At 41.6% G+C, this 16686-nt stretch overlaps 1 protein-coding gene across 1 annotated transcript in view; it reads right to left on the minus strand.

Annotated features, from left to right (window-relative positions):
* ELMOD1 (ELMO domain containing 1) overlaps positions 1-16686 on the minus strand; it is a 39387-nt gene that overhangs the window by 13655 nt on the left and 9046 nt on the right. The window contains exons 2-7 of the mRNA XM_049614132.1: positions 14843-14988; positions 14456-14484; positions 13357-13454; positions 9441-9570; positions 2954-3087; positions 198-266 (exon numbers count right to left, since the gene is read on the minus strand). Coding sequence (XP_049470089.1) covers positions 198-266; positions 2954-3087; positions 9441-9570; positions 13357-13454; positions 14456-14484; positions 14843-14988 — 606 coding nt within the window. The remainder of the gene's footprint in view (positions 1-197; positions 267-2953; positions 3088-9440; positions 9571-13356; positions 13455-14455; positions 14485-14842; positions 14989-16686) is intronic.

Below are 16686 nucleotides of genomic sequence, written 5' to 3' on the forward strand. Positions count from 1 at the left end.
TGAATCCCAGGAGGGATTGAGTACCTGCAGGTTTAACCCTCCTATTCAGTATTTGTCCAGAGGGCTCATTTGAAAGAGCTTGAAGCCTCACTTCCGGTGGGGTGACGCTCCTGAGAATCTCACCGACCTATCCGTGAAGGAGAAGTTCCTTCTGCCTAATCTGTAAGCCTCGTCCAGCTTTGATTTTCAGCAATTACCTGCATTTTGGATGAAGGGAGTCCGAGAGGACCTGCTGGGCTGCCGTGGCGTCCCTTTCCGCAAAATACCTGCAGTTGGAGGGAAAGAAAACCACAGCTCTGTTCCTGCCTGATGCACTCATTTTCATGCAGCGTTGGGACGTTCTGCACTCCGAGTTTACCACTTGCTTCAGCTCTTCCAGAGGAGAGACAGCTTTTCATAACAGAATTTCCCAAATATAATGACAGTAGAGTAGGGTAGTTGTAAAACCCACTTAGATTTAGAAATGTATCTGGTAGGTTTGAAATTTGAGTTACGCTCATTGCCTTTCCCCAGGGAACAAAGGATATTTGTAGTAAGAAGGGTTATGGACAAGGGGGGCGGAATGAAGCTCCTCAGTGGCCTGAAGGAAGGGACACGCGCAGAGGCTGCGACAGCCAAGGGGCCGAGAGAGGAAGAGAATAGAGGTGAGAGACCATGTGTTTCAAGTGCATTCTTCTTGGAGGATAGTCACGGGGTATTTGAATTCTGGATGGATGGACAATATCTCATGGTGCTAAAAGCAAAATTCTGCCCTGGGGGCAAAGGGCAATGAAATTTCCTAAAAATACACAAAGTGACATACCTTCTAAAACGCATCACAGAAAGTACTTAATAATGGCAGTAACAAAATAAAATGCTAGCGTATGTTGTTTAATTTCATGTGTACGTATTTCCCATATAAATCGGAAGCCTGAAACAAGCTCTTGAATTTTCTCTCAGAAAAGTTCAAACCACAGTCAGCAGTTTTGATACATAGTTTCATTATTAATGAAATTGAGCCTTTTTTCATACTTTTGTCGGCCATCTACGTTTCCTGTTTTTTGGTCCAGCATATCTAAAGATGTCTTCAAACAACTAAGTAACCATACAGATCGGGATCCTCTGTCACTTATGTGAGTGTCGGCCTTGGCTCATCTTTTCACTTTGCTTATGGTGGCTTATCATACAGAGGTGTTTAATTTTATTTATTTATTTATTTATTTAAAAAATTTTTAATGGTTATTTATTTTTGAGAGACAGAGAGACAGAGTGTGAGTGGGGGAGGGGCAGAGAGAGAGGGAGACCCAGAATCCGAAGCAGGCTCCAGGCTCTGAGCTGTCAGCACAGAGCCTGACGCGGGGCTCAAACTTATGAACCATGAGACCATGACCTGAGCTGAAGTCAGACACTTAACCAGCTGAGCCACCCAGGCACCTCAGGCTTAGTTTCTTTTAAAAATACATTACTATCCTCACTAACAGGATGGTAGCAAAGGACAAAGAGCCAACTTAAAAGGACTCCCTTTGGCTTGAAAAATAATGACTACATATGACTTAATTTAAACATGAAAAAATGATGAGCACTATTATTTGAATTATAATAAACATATAAGAACCAGGAATTAAAAATGATACTTAAAAACCAAAGCAAAAAAAAATTTTTTTTGATCACTAACAAGGGAATTAGGGCACCAACTCCTTCCTCACTCTGAACATTGTCAATTAAATAGAAAAATTGAGCATCTGTCTTGCCTCTCTTTTAGAGAAACTAAATAACCATAGTTGATGAAGGAAACTGAGTCTTTACAGAATTCCAGCCAACAACTGTGGGAAGAATCACAGGATTGGAAAAGCACTTTTTACACAGTTAATTAACTGGTCCAGTGACTATCAGTGAAAGATGAGATGCTCAGATAAAGGGCTGATGGGGGGGACTTTACAATGGAGACATCAGGCTGTGATTCCTCTGATCCAACTCAGCACAGGCCTTTCCAGATACCTCCAGTTTCCAGGAAATACAGGCCACGGGTACCGGTGCAAACAGAAAATCCAGACCATGGGACATTTTAGAGGATAGCTGACCTGGAATCTTGCACAAGTTAGTGACCCTGGGGAGGGGCAAAAGGAACAGGCACATGGGGAGGAGACACATAATAACTAAGTGCGATGTGTATGGATCTCGTATGGAACCAGATTAGGAGAAAACAGCCATAAAAAGACATTTTTGGCTTTTTTGAGAGAGCTGGGAAATATGGACTGGGTACAGATGACACCAAGGAGTCCTTGTTAATATAAGGTTAATACGGGTTTTTTTAGAGCTGCATATTGAAATATGAGGGTGAAGTGACAGACGGTACAGGATTTTCATTAATGTGCTTCTGCCAAAAGAATGAGCGTTGTGGGTATTTCAGACCCTGATTAGTACTGCACGTGGGCAGTGTAAGGGGTTCTCGAGTCTTCCGTGTGGTTTTGTACATACTTCAACTTTTCATAAAATAAAATTAAAAATAAAAACATTTGAGATCCACTTATAAAACACAATAAAGTCTGCCAAAGAAAAGGAAGATGGAAGCACCTCTTCGACGTTTAGGAACCTGAGTTGTCTGAGGACGTCAGTGTTTTCTTGGAGTTTTCTGTGTGGTGGCTTTTGAAACAAATAACTTTATCATTTGCATGTGACCACAACATCACTTTAAAAATTTTTTTTTTAATGTTTGTTTATTTTTGAGAGAGAGAGAGAGAGAGAGAGAGAGAGAGAGACAGGGCATGAGTGGGGGAGGGGCAGAGAGTGAGAGGGAGACACAGTATCCGAAACAGGCTCCAGGCTCTGAGCTGTCGGCACAGAGTCCGACGCGGGGCTCGAACTCACAGGCTGCGAGATCATGACCTGAGCCAAAGTCGGACGCTCAACCGACTGAACCACCCAGGTGCCCCAACATCACTTTTTAATACTTGACCCTTCTCCATTTACTTACTGCAAATTGTATAGGCCCAGAAGTCCCATTCCTCGAAAATCTGTTTTAGGATCATCACCTTGGAAGCCAATTTCACACCATTGCTTAGAAATCCGAGATTCCAGTGGAGTATTAGGCTTCAAGAATTTCCATAACTGGAAGACAAGACAGAAAATTAGCCTGTTGATACAAACACACATCCTCTTTCCCATTGGCTCAGATTTTGTACTCGGTATCTGAAGAAGGAACTTTACAAAGCTGAATGTATGCAAATATGGTATAAAGGTTTCACCGTATTTCAGTTATCTGTGGCAGGAGTTCTCACAGTGGTCTGAAGGCCCCTGGGAGGGACTCCAAGACCTTCTGAAGGCGTCTGGGAAGTAAAGACCATGTCATAATAAAACCAAGAGGTTATTTGCCTTTTCCCTCTCTTATGAGTATATAGTAGAATTTTCCAGAGGCTACATGACATGTGATGATGTCATTACCCTGGTAGTTATGGAATGTGTCCGTCTATATTTTAGCATTTTCCATCTTTCTGATTTAAATTTGTTTTAAAGTTTATTCATTTTTCAGAGAAAGCATGAGTGGGGGAGGGGCAGAGAGAGAGGGAGACACAGAACCCGAAGGAGGCTCCAGGCTCCGAGCTGTCGGCACAGAGCCCGACGTGGGGCTCAAACTCACGAACTTCGAGATCATGACCTGAGCTGAAGTCAGACACTTAACCGACTGAGCGACCCAGACACCCCTCTGATGTAATTTCTAATAAAAAATAGAACTATATAATCTCCCACAAAAGGTCCTCAAAAATATTTAAGAGAATGAAGGTAAAGGGCAAAAAGGGAAAAATTTGAGGCCATGTATTATTTAAATTATCAGAAAATTGCTATCTAACTCTATAGCAAAATTTTTTGTAGCATTATTAACAAAAAGAAAAGTGGGCTGACTTGAGTTTCATTTCTCACCTATAACAGAGGGGACAGTAAACTAAGTGTCATCTACTGGATGAAGGAAGATCAGTCATGTTCGTGAACAAACCTCAAAATATATGACCATTTTTCAGAGTTACCAAGGGGAATTTTGATTCCAGTTATATATTAATTGACAAATACAAACTTTAAACGTTATGCTCTTCTTAAACTGGTTCTATTTTTCTAGGTTTTTTTTTTAATGTTTGTTTATTTTTGAGACAGAGAGAGACAGCATGAATGGGGGAGGGGCAGAGAGAGAGGGAGACACAGAATCGGAAGCAGGCTCCAGGCTCTGAGCCATCAGCCCAGAGCCCGACGCGGGGCTCGAACTCACGGACCGCGAGATCGTGACCTGAGCTGAAGTCGGACGCTTAACCGACTGAGCCACCCAGGCGCCCCTCTAGGTTTTCTATAGAAAGATAGATTTAGCACATACTATTACTTGAGAAAGAGACCTACAGCCATATAAATATATAATGCTCACACTATTAGTTCAAATACATAGAGATGGGCGTATAAGCAAATTTACTTTTTAGACTATTAATAATACTTTATATTTTATCTTTATTATGACAGGGACAAATACAAATGTAAAATTTTCATATTAGTATTTCAGACATAACTTTTTAAAAATGTTTTTTATTTTTTGAGAGAGCACGAGAAGGGGAGGGGCATGGAAAGAGGGTGACAGAGGATCCAAATTGGGCTCTGCACTGACAGGATGACAGCTGATCTGACATGATCTGAGCTGAAGTCGGACACTCAACTGACTGAGCCACCCAGGCACCTCCATAATTCAACTTCGAAATAGTTTTTTCTGTTACGTGGATTTTAAATCCTATAGAGAACAGTAATACACAAGCAGCTTCCTTTATAGTAAAATGTCACGTATCTGACACAGGATAGAACATAATATTCAATGAAAGGAAACACTAACCAAAAAAGATACAATTCAAGGGATACATTATGTTAGTAGCACAACAGATGGATGCAGGCTGAACTATGAGAGGGGCTCCTGGGCGGCTCAGTGGGTTAAGTGTCTGACTCTTGATTTTGGCTCAGGTCATGATCTCAAGGTTTGTGAGATCCAGCCCCATGTTGGGCTTGGTGCTGAGCCTGGGGGCTGCTTGGGATTTTCTCTCTTTCCCTCACTCTCTGCCCCCCGCCCCGCCAATAAATAAACATATGAAAAATAAATAAAGGGTGAGAGAAAAGTTTCAGAGGAAAGAAAGTGTATCTATCAGCCTTGAAAGCAAAGTAGCAAACATGAGCATAAGAAATCGTCTTATAACACCCAGATGAGAATTTGCCAGTGCTCTGCATTCATCAAGACAGAAAATGTTTGAGTTCAACAAGAGTCCTAAAAAATGAGAGAAAAGGTCTCTTTTTCCTCTAGGAACTGATTTGAGTGCTATCACAATGAAAAAAGCAAGAACAAAGGGGAACAGTTTGTAAAGCTCATCACATTCATTTGACTAATAATTGGAAGTAATCTCAGGGCCCTACACAGTTTAAAAATCTCTGGGTTCACTGAGTGAGTAGAGTGAAATGGCAAAAGCAAACATTTCATTTCTATAGGAAGGTGATAAACCTCATTCGCTGGGGGCAATACTTAGTTTAGGGGAGTAAGAAGTTTGAATAATAAAATGCTTAAAAAAGAAATTCCACTTTAATAATTTTATGTATCGTGACAGATTGGACTAATGGCTAAAAAGTGTTCTTAATTATGTTCTTAATCCTATCTGCTTTAATAAGGGTCACTTTCTCAGAAAATGAAAAGTCGATTATGCTAAAGTACTTATATAAAGTGCTACCATGGGTATATTTCCTGTGAGAATACTTGAGCTACTGGGTTCTCTTCTGATAGACAGGCTATTCTCTGAAAAAGTAAGGGTAGGAGGCAGGCTGGCCCTGAAGGATGAGGTCATTTCTGGCGTGTCGGGAGCTGACCAGACATCCGAATGAAGGCAGTGGGCCTCTGACGAGGGGTGCCCTGAGGAACTCAGCCATCTAAACTGTGCTGTTGGGAGTGCAGTTACTACAAAGCCACTTGCCAGGGCAGGAGACCAGAGACAGAGAGGGTGATTCCTGTGCCAGATGACAAGTTGGGTGTGGAAGCTGCACTCTGAGTCACACCGTCCTCTGTCACGGCCCTGGCGCTGCTTAACTCTGTTCTCTTTGCACTGAGCCTTTGACACAAGCTTGTTTCAGCACTTTCTCCTTGTCTTAGGTCTGCTGCAGAACAGCAAGGCAGGGGTGCTTGTGGCTCAGTTTGTTAAGCATACAACTCTTGATTTCAGCTCAGGTCATGATCTCACGGTTCATGAGGTCGAGCCCTGCATTGGGCTCTGCACTGACAGCTTGGATTCTCTCTCTCTCTCAAAATATCTAGACACTTAAAAAAAAGAAGAGCAAGGACAAGGCCGTTTGTCTGTCCACCCATTCATTCGAGGAGAAGCCGCTTCTCACCAAGGCCACCATGGGATTATCTCTTCCCAACAAGAGAGGATCTTTCAATTCTAGGCTATATTTTTTTCTATTAGGTACATGAATCCACATAAAATTTTCCCTTTATTATTTATGTGGTTTAGCAAATGTTTAATAGAAATGTCCATTTGAATAGCTCATATGGACAGTGCTGTGTGAACATAAGGTGATGTTTTTCATTTTCGTCTCAGCCAATGTTTAAATGATCCTAAAATCCAGATTTTTTTTATACTTTAAGACTCTGAGTATAAGCACTGATGATGGTCTCCCACGTTTATAAGTCAGAGCACTTAAACAATATGGCTAATCTATTACCAGAGCTTCTAAATCAGAGGTTGGCAAACTTTGTCTGTAAAGGGCCAGATATTAAATATTTTAGGCTTTGGTGGCCATATGGTCACCCTCCAATTACTTCACTTTGCCATTGTCGTGCAGAAGCAGCTACAGACAATGAGTGGACATGTTCCAACAAAACTTTATTTACAAAGAAGGGTGGCAGCCACATTTGGCCCACAGGCTTTAGTTTGCTGACTCTTGCCCTAAAAGTTTTATGGAGTAGGTAACAAGGGTATTATTGTCCATTTTAAAGATAAAGACGCCAATATCAGGGAGTTAAACACAAACCATGGGCCAGCCTCTGGAAATACAAATGGGAACAAGACACGGGCTCTCCGTTGAGAGGCAGCGTGGAGCCCTTCCTTACCACGTGAGCTTGTGCAGTACTTAACTGCCCAGCCTCATTTTCCTCATCTGAAAATGCGGATAATGGCAGTATCTCACCACAAGGTTATTGTGACCATTAAATGAAATGATGTTGTAAAACATTTACTGTAAAGGTTAACATGTGCTAAACATTCACTGAATGTTTTATGATTACTGTTTTTATTATCATACTTGGAATGGAATAAACCGAAGAAGAGAATAAAGATCGCACTCCGAGGTGTTCCTGGGGAGACTGGAGAAGATTTCAAAATTGAACGGATAAGGATTTCTAAAAAGAGCTGGCTTTTGTGGTGAGAATAGGTCATAGAGGGAACCGTATGAGCAAATGCCTGGGTGTATGGGATGGCATGGCCTGTTCTGGGTCAGCTGAATGACTGAGTGTGGTGGATACAGGAGATACAGCTTGGAGAAATAGACTGGAAAGGGTCCAGAATGCCACGTTAAGAAGCATGGGCTTTGTTGTGGCAGACACAGGGAAGCTGAAGTTTTTAACCTAGCGAATAACATGACTAGACAATCCCTCCGGCAGTATTTTAGAAGACGGAAGGGAGGAAGCTAACACTTAGTGGCAGAATTAAAAGGCTATTATAACAACCCAAGCTGGAGATGATGCTAGAATAAGCTGGTGGGCATGGAAAACATTTAAGAGATATTTTGAGGGATCTGTCTGGATAGGGTTTAGTGATTTTTTGTAGATGCATAGTATGTCCCAAGTTCGCTTGCAAGCCACTTAAGCGTAAAAAAGATGCCTTTCCTCAAAGTGCCTGGCACAATAGCGGACAGTCCTTGTTTTATAACTTACTGGCTGTGTGGATCAGAGTCTGGACTGAAATGCTTGTAGTCTGCTCAGCTGCAAAGTTACAAACCATCACCTTACCTCTTACAGCTGTGACAATAAAAAATAACACAGACAGAATCAAATGACCAGAGATGAAAGGTATGTCATAAAAGTTCTTGACTTTTAGTATCCAGTGAACCACAGTGATTCATGCATTCACCTGTATTTGTTGAAAAGCTGCTATGTGCCAGCACACACACACGGTGCGGATCAGCTAAGACAGTACAGCAGGCACACACACAACGGATCAGCTAACACAGAGCACCGCAGGCACCCAAATGTCTGAATCTGAAGGCATCACGGCACTCTAAGGAAACCTTCAGCTGCTTGTGGCCACTCTTAATTCCACCATCTTGTTTCTCTTTCATTCCCCTCTTGTTTCTCACCTTGAAGTCGTTTTAATTGAACTTGACTACTTCGATCGGAACATGGAATGGAAAAGGCAATAAAAGGAAATGAAGTTTATTTAGCCCAGTAGGTTAGGTAAATTTAAGCACAGCAGAAATGGAAGAAGAAAACTACTGCAAAGAATGAAGCTTCTTTTAGCCTTAGGGATTCACATCAGCTACAGCACAAATTAGCAGAGACCAGTGAGTCATCTGCTTACGCATTTACATACACAGAAACACGGCAGGATATGCATTCTTAAAATTACAGCTCCTAGTGACACGTTTCAATAAAGTTAAGGCAGCTAACCCAATGTTTTCTTCCAATTTCGTTAGCGTCTTTTTGTATCCTAGCAAAGACAAGGAAGCACTCCATCTTAAAAAGCATCTGTTTTCAGAAGTGAATTGAGAAAATATTTTAGATGAATAGTTCTGAAGGTTGGTCTTAATTTCTTAAGCTCCAGATTCAGTGTGGAGGTCAAGTTTTATTGGTATTTCATAACGCACCGTCAGATCATACGAGATTTTTAAGTTTTTACTTGGACAGCCAGAACTGTATATTGCTCTTCTAACAGTTTTAATAAACCAGGTATAAACCTTAACCTCCTCTTCTAATACTCTCCGAGTTACATGAATAAATAATCAGCAATAAGATCTTAGGTAGTTTCCCAGGAGGGCTATTGCCAAAGCAGAAACCAACTTCATCTTCTTTGATGTCTATTAAAAGTCATAAATGGAAATCCCCGGTCACTCTTGGACAAGTGCTGTTTCTCCTCCTGGCTTTCAATACAGCTAAACAGCCTAAACGTGAGCCAGATACAAAAGCTCAGAGAAATCACCTGTGATGTTCTCCGATTACCAAAAAAAAAAAAAAAAAAAAAAAAAAAGGACTTTACATTTAACTTCTCCCATGAGTTTTCTCAGGAAGATTTTGCCTCCCACATCTGAACCAGCAAGAAAAGTAGGCTTTACCAACCGGGCACAGTGCCCACGTCTCACTCGTCTTTGTACCCTCCCCGTCTGAGCAGCGTCTAGCACTTGGCAGGTGCTTGGTGGACATGAGCTGACCTAAGTGAAGGACTGAAATGTGTTCGAGGTCTAACCTTCAACAGCATTTCTTCATGTTGGGGGTTATCAGAATCGTACGGTTCTCTGCGCAGTTTTTCCACATCTGCAATAAGGTTTCTGTAGCCAACAATTTGCAGGAGGCAAGCCTGAAGAGAGATTCCCAGCCTAAGGTGTTCAAAAACAGAAGAAACACACGTGAGGAAAAACAAAACAGATATTTTAGCATTTGTTCACTGGTTGTGTGCGTAATAGGACTTTTCATAATATAAAATGGAGGAAATTTTCACATGGGGTGTATTTATTCATTTAGTTATTTTCTTCACATTTTTGTTTAAATTTTAGTTAGTTAGCATACAGTGCAGTATTGGTTTCAGGAGTAGAATCCAGTGACTCATCCCTTATATTCAACACCCGGTGCTCATCACAACAAGTGTCCTCCTCAGTGCCCATCACCCATCTAGCCCATCCCCCACCCACCTCCCTCCATCAACCCTCAGTCACACAGGATATATTTAATTGAAGCCCAGTTTTTCTTTCTTTCCTTCTCTCTCTCCTTCCTTCCTTCCTTCCTTCCTCCCTCCCTCCCTCCCTCCCTTCCTTTTTCTTTTCTTTTCCTTTCCTTTCTTTTCTTTTCTTTCTCTCTTTCTCTCTTTTTTCTTTCAACATAGAGCCATACTTAGTTTATTTAGAAAAATAAAGGAATGCAACATTTCCTGTGCTGGTCTCATAACCACTTCTTACTTGAGTAGAAGCACAGTTTCTTACCAAAGCTCCACATGGATAGACAGTTGAAGAACTTGGCTAAAAGTTTCGTCTCCTTCTGGCCATTTCTTAAGCCAAGTTGCAACAATATGGTTTAAAAAACAAGGGAGTTCTTTTTGCAGGTGATTTAAGTAAGATGTAGAAAATATAAGTGATCATGAGTTCGTAGGGACCCGTTAGCCCTGCCCCCCACCAGGCGGCTGTAACCAGAAGCACCTTACATGTGTGTGAGAGAGTGTCAGCCCTCAGTGGTAAGAAAATTCACAACAACAACACAAAACAACAAAAGCGCTTCTTCTTGGGAGCATCCCTGGCAGATGAGGCAAAGCCAAGAGGAAAAGCTGACTACAAAACTTCCCACTCCATTCTGACTCGCTCTTTGTCTGAAGCCTTTTTCTCACGCTGAAACAAAATGTGCCTTCATTATTACCAGGTGGTTCCAAGTTTGTTCTCTGAGGAGATTAATTTCCAACTCTCCCCTGCCACGACTGTTTAAGACAGCGATTCTCCCTTGTAGTCTGATCTTCAGTGCTAAAAAAAGGGCCCTATTCCTTCAGTTCCCTCTCATGGGACATGGTTTTCACATGTTTTACCATCTTGCACAGTCTTCTCTGAATGGATACTGTTTGAATAACGGCCCCCTTAAAACATATCACCCAGACAGAAAACAGTCCGGCAAGGGTGATACACAGAGGATCGCTAGCTACTTTCTGTGATCACAACACAGCAGGTGAAACACCGTCTCCTTAAGTAGTCACAGAACAAATTTATCAAACAGGTGGCTAAATAGTCACCAAGATCCTTGTTCACATAAACAACTTTCGTGCAAATTATTCTCCCGTGCTTGTTTGATGGCATTTTTAAATCTAGAGGTAGGGTTTCACATTTATGCATTCCTGGTAAGTTTCTTTACGGTCATTCACTTTTGTGGCTCAAAGATTGTTTAACACTGGGAGCCACAGAGAATTTCACATCTTAGGATGGCATACCTATTCCATACTTAGAGTGCAGGGTCAGATAACCCAAATGCGAAACTTAAATAAAACTGTTCAGTGAAATGGCCATTATAATTATTCGTTACCACAGCGCCAAGAAAACCGAATCAGATTTAAATTTAGGAAAAGGGCACAGTGGCACTGGTCACCTTGAGAATCAGCGTAGGCCTGAGAGGAGAGTTAATTTGGAGGAAGAAGCGAGAGAAGTAAAACGGGATGGAGCAAGAGGAGACGATTCCATGTTTACTGTAGTCATTTTTCATCTTGAAAAAAAAATGTAATTAAAACCAAATGTGGTTAAAATTACAGAAGCAGCCCAAGGGTCCACCTGTAGATGAAGGGATAAAGAACATGTGGTATCCGGACAGTGGAGTATTACTCAGCCATAAAAGGGATGAGATCTTGCCATTTGCAACAACATGGATGCATCTACAGAGTATAATGCTAAGTGAAATAAGTCAGTCAGAGAGGGGCGCCTGGGTGGCTCAGTCGGTTAAGCGTCTGACTCTTGATCTCAGCTTGGGGCATGATCCCAGAGTTCATGGGATTGAGCCCGTGTCAGGTTCTGCGCTCAAAGTGTGGAGCCTTCTCGGGACTCCCTCTTTCTCTGCTCCTCCCCTGCTTTCTCTCTCTCAAAATAAACAAGCAAACTTTTTAAAAAGTCAGAGAAAGACAAACACCATATGGTTTCACTCATATATGGAATTTAAGAAACCAAACAAAGGGAAAAAATGAGACCAACCGAAAAAATGTACACCTGAAGCTGATAGGACGTTGTATGTTAACTACCCTGGAATTAAAATCAAAAAAAGAAGTGCGGTTAAAAGAAGGAATGGCTTGACAGATTAGAAAATATTTCCCTCAGCCTTTTCTATTTCCTGATTTTTTCCAGAAATTGAATTTCTAAAAATCACATTTTGTCATGTCAGTGTAGAAAAAAAGCACTGAAGCCCACACTGAGATGTAAAAACACATGCTACCGCTTATGAGGGTCCCCACCCCCAAAAGGAAATCACAAGAATAGAGGGCAAGGAAATGCTTCTTGAATGAAACATAACTTTCACAGAAGAGACAGAGAAGATCTGCTATTAAATCTAACCCAGTCTCCAAATATGATTGTGAGTCTCATATCCCTCATGCCCAACCGCACTCTTAAATTTTTGGTTCAACTTTGTTTAATAATGAATTGCCTTCTTATTACCTTCCCAAAGAAATAAAATATGTGTCAGAGGTTTCAAAAAGACATTTGCCGTATGATTAAATCACCCTTCATGACTGAATAAGGAACAGACACCCAATTAGCTGAAGTGTCTGCGGAAGGATGCTCTGGAGACCATGTGGAGATGGAATTTTGTGATGAGCCCCCATTAGTCCCCAGAATCCCTCCAAGAGACAGCCCTATACAGAGCGCACTCTGACGTTCCCTTCAACCACAGCTCCCCGTCTTTAGCAATTAGAAGCCTTTCTCAGCGATAACATGCGAAGTTCCCGCCTATCACATCCGAAAGACAGGTTGATTGTTACCTACCTAAACTGTCTCTAAATATACCTGCACCAGAACTCATTCTGCCCAACATCCTTAGCCCAAAATTTCACCGAGAAACTCCTGTACCCGATGGAAAATATAAAGCTAATTTTAAACATCACGTACGATGCCAAATGCATTTTAATATTTCCAAGATAAGATGACTGAATCACAAAGTTCTAAAGGCTTCATATAAAAACCATCTATCCCTCCCACACACGCCAGTCTCCTTGACAAGCATTAAGACCCGTCGCCAACATTATCAGCCTGTCATAAACTGGAGGAATATTTTTGATGGAGCAGATCCACTTAGGCACATTTACAAGGTGAACATTTACTGTTCATGTAAAATAGGCGTCGCCCGAGCGACTGCTGCTAAATGGGCTCCCCGGATTTCACCTTCTGATAGTAGGGCATCCATCAGATTTCTCACATTCATGGCATCTCAGAAGCCTACGCATAAATCATGACAAAAGTACAGAGTTGCTGCTGTTTACAAATATGAAAAAGGCACCTTTTCCCCTTATTTTTCATCTGAAAGTCAGAAACATTGCAGATGATTGTGGGGGTGGGGGCACAGAGAGGGAGAGCATGCCAGCGAGCTCAGCTCTACAGAAGTACTAAATGCATGCCCTGCGCTCTGTGTTTACATCATAAATACATTCTTACTGTGGATTTATGTCGGGGTTAATTTTTTTCAGTTCCATGATGTCTTCTATAGTTTTTTCAATAGCATCAGGGTGAACACTCACGGAAGTCTGCAGCAGCTGGAAAAACACGTTTCAGTCAGTTCCCTTGTCACGAGCATCAGTGGCTTAAGTGGGGTCTCTTTAGATGGGGGGCTTCAAGTATTTGCTTAGAACTTCTAAATAAGACTAAGCTAGAACTAAGCTAAAAGCAAAAATTGATTTAGTGTTTGAATTCTAGAAAATTAGACATTTTCACAATAGGGGGAGTGCAATTTTCCTGATTAAGATAATTAACATAAAGCAGAAATACATAAGTTTTTTGTCCTATTTACTTTTTTTCAAGATCCTTATATTGAAACATAGCTTATTTTTCTGACCCAGTGTATATGGTTTCCATTGTTAATGGGCAGTATGCCTATGAGTGAGTGAAGCACATAGTCTTAAGGATATCAAATTAAATAATAATACTCAAGAATCTTGAAAAAAAACCCAGATTTTTCTTTTTTATGTGGATGCTTAACTGTATGCTGTGATAGCTAGCATAGTGGCTTCTCTGATTTTCTTGGGAAATTTTGAGTATAAAATTAAGTGATTTGGGGCATCTGGGTTGCTCAGTTAACATTCTGACTCTTGATTTCAGCTCAGTCATGATCTCATGTTTCATGAGTTCAAGCCCCACATCAGGCTCTGTGCTGATGGTGCGGAGCCTGCTTGGGATTCTCTCTCTCCCTCTTGCTTTGCCTCTCCCCTGCTCACACTCACCCTACCTCTCTCTCAAAAAATAAACTTTTTAAAAAAGTTTTTTTTAAAAAAAGTTTTTTAAAAAAGTTCTTTTTAAAAAAAGAGGACAAATTCAACAATGAAGTAATAATGCGTCATAAATCTGCCTAGAAATTCACATTCGGTGGCTGCTCTCGTGTCATCAAGAGTATAATGGCTTGTAATGAGCAAACCAATCTTTTTTCTCAGTTTGCATTGCCATTGGTATATATTTGTTTGTTAAAACGTTTACTTTTTGATGATGGAGGTAAGCCTCCAAGTGAAAAGTTGTTGAAAGATACAGAAACGGTTTCACTTACCTTACTTTTTGAATCCCTCAGTGATGTTTCTGTAGAAGTGACAATAAAAAAGCCATGAAAAAATGACATTTACAAGGGGCTTAAAATTACTAAAAACAGGGGTACCTGGGTGGCTCAGTCACTTAAGTGTCTAACTCTGGATTTTGGCTCAGGTCATGGTCTCATGGTCATGAGAGTGAGCCCCGTAACGAGCTCTGTGCTGGGCACGGAGCCTGCTTGGGATTCTCTCTCTCTCCCTCTCCCTCTGCCCCTCCCCTGTGCGTGTGTGTGCGCTCTCCCTCTCTCTCTCCCTCTCTATCAGAAGAAATTACCATACACAAATATAACGTGCTGCACCCACAATCCCATCAAGCTTACATTTTGCTCACTTCTTTGTTTCATACTTACCGATTTTCATGGTTCTAGAAGCCCCAGGCTTGGTACTGTAACAGATCCGTTGCAGTTCACATCTTCCAGTCAGCTTCCTCATTACAAATTTTAGGCAGCGCCACAAAAATTTACAGTAAAAATACAGGCACACCTGGAACAACATTCTGTCAAAGACAAAAGACAGCACCCTTCCAATAGAACTCTGGAAGAGAATGGAAAGCGGCCACCACCAGCAGGAAAAGCCCAGAAAAAAATCAACCATTAGACTTCTGGGTTTGCAGTCATATTCATTTCCCTGCTCCCGTGTTATTGTACTTGGCATAGCTACAAAACCCATTTTTGGGAGGGAAGTCCACTGTCTGTGAGGATGCACTTACTATGACTGCAGGCAACTCTAGAAGGCCCTATATTCTGGTTGAATTTGATATTCCAAACACCGAGGGGGACACACAGCCAAGAATCCTTTCTTTTCTTACCTTTGCCTAAAAACCTCATGAAAATGAATTAGTACCATGTAAACAGTACGTCTGTGTTTTGGAGTTGCCCCTCCCGTAGCCACGGGGAAGAACGAGCCATGGCTGAACTCGCCTCCTGCCTCTGTAGACAGCCCCTCAGCTGGCCCTGCTCCAGGTGCAGCCCCTCCTTAGTGCCTGCTTTGACCCTTCCCTCGCTCTCATTCTTTCTCCCGCCTGTCTGCTTTCCATTAGGCGCCGTTGTCCCCCTTGAGGACTCGGTTGTGTGCCACCTGTCTTCTCTGCTGCCGCTTCTCACACTTGTCAGAAGGCAAGTTCATTGAACAAGTAGGGTGACCTTCAGTTCGTCAGCCTTCTCTGATTTAAACCTTCCCCTGACTCCACCTCTTGACAAGCTTGTTCTTGGCTCCCGTTAAACAAAGTTTGCCTTAGAGCAGCCCAGTAATTCCTCAACAAACCAGGAAGTATCTAGTCACCAATCGTGTCCTTACATCTCTGGCACATGTGGACTTGTGTTTTATGCTGACTTTTATTTTTAACTTTTTTAAATGTTTATTTTTTGACACAGAGAGTGAGAGTGAGACAGAGTGTGAATAGTGTAGGGGCAGAGAGAGAGGGAGACAGAATCCGAAGCAGGCTCCAGGCTCTGAGCTGTCACCACAGAGCCTCATGTGGGGCTCGAACTCACGAACCACGAGATCATGACCTGAGATGAAGCTGGACGTTTAACCAGCTGAGCCACCCAGGCGCCCCTTATTTTATTTTTAATATGTGAATATCTACTACTTCATGACACTGTTTAGAGTCTCAACCTGACTCAAGCTACAGAGGTAAAGAGGACTTCTCGTCCAGGAACTTATATTCAATCTATGTCTGCATACCGCGCATTCCTAGGAGGCAGAATTATTTATAGAACTTCCTGTCAGTGTCATTTCTAAAAGATGTTTCTTTTTCTCAAATGTTCACTGATTCCCTCCAGCCCTACCCTAAGGTGATCCAGGGTCACGCAGGTGAATGAGAGTTGTTAACTAGTAGCCTTAGTGATGTGATCCATCCGTGAATATGAACCGTCACCTTGATTGTGTTCCTTTGCTTAATTGCTCTGGCTCTAATGTTTTGAACAGCCTGTGTTAAAAATAAAAATTCTAGTAGGCTAATGTGTACAAGAGCTTGGAATCTGTATCATATAAATGCATAGGGAATGGAGGAAACAGTAAGTAACCAAACTGCTACAGTAAGACAACACAATGGAATCCTTTGTTGGTAATGGAATTATGTTCTAGGATATCAAATAACATGAGAAAATGTCATGATATGCTTACAAATAGGAAAAATTAGGAAGAGACATACATGAAATGATCGACTTTAGGTTTTAGAAAACTCTAATGC

Source organism: Panthera uncia, chromosome D1 (assembly GCF_023721935.1).
Source record: "Panthera uncia isolate 11264 chromosome D1, Puncia_PCG_1.0, whole genome shotgun sequence".
Lineage (NCBI taxonomy): Eukaryota > Metazoa > Chordata > Mammalia > Carnivora > Felidae > Panthera > Panthera uncia.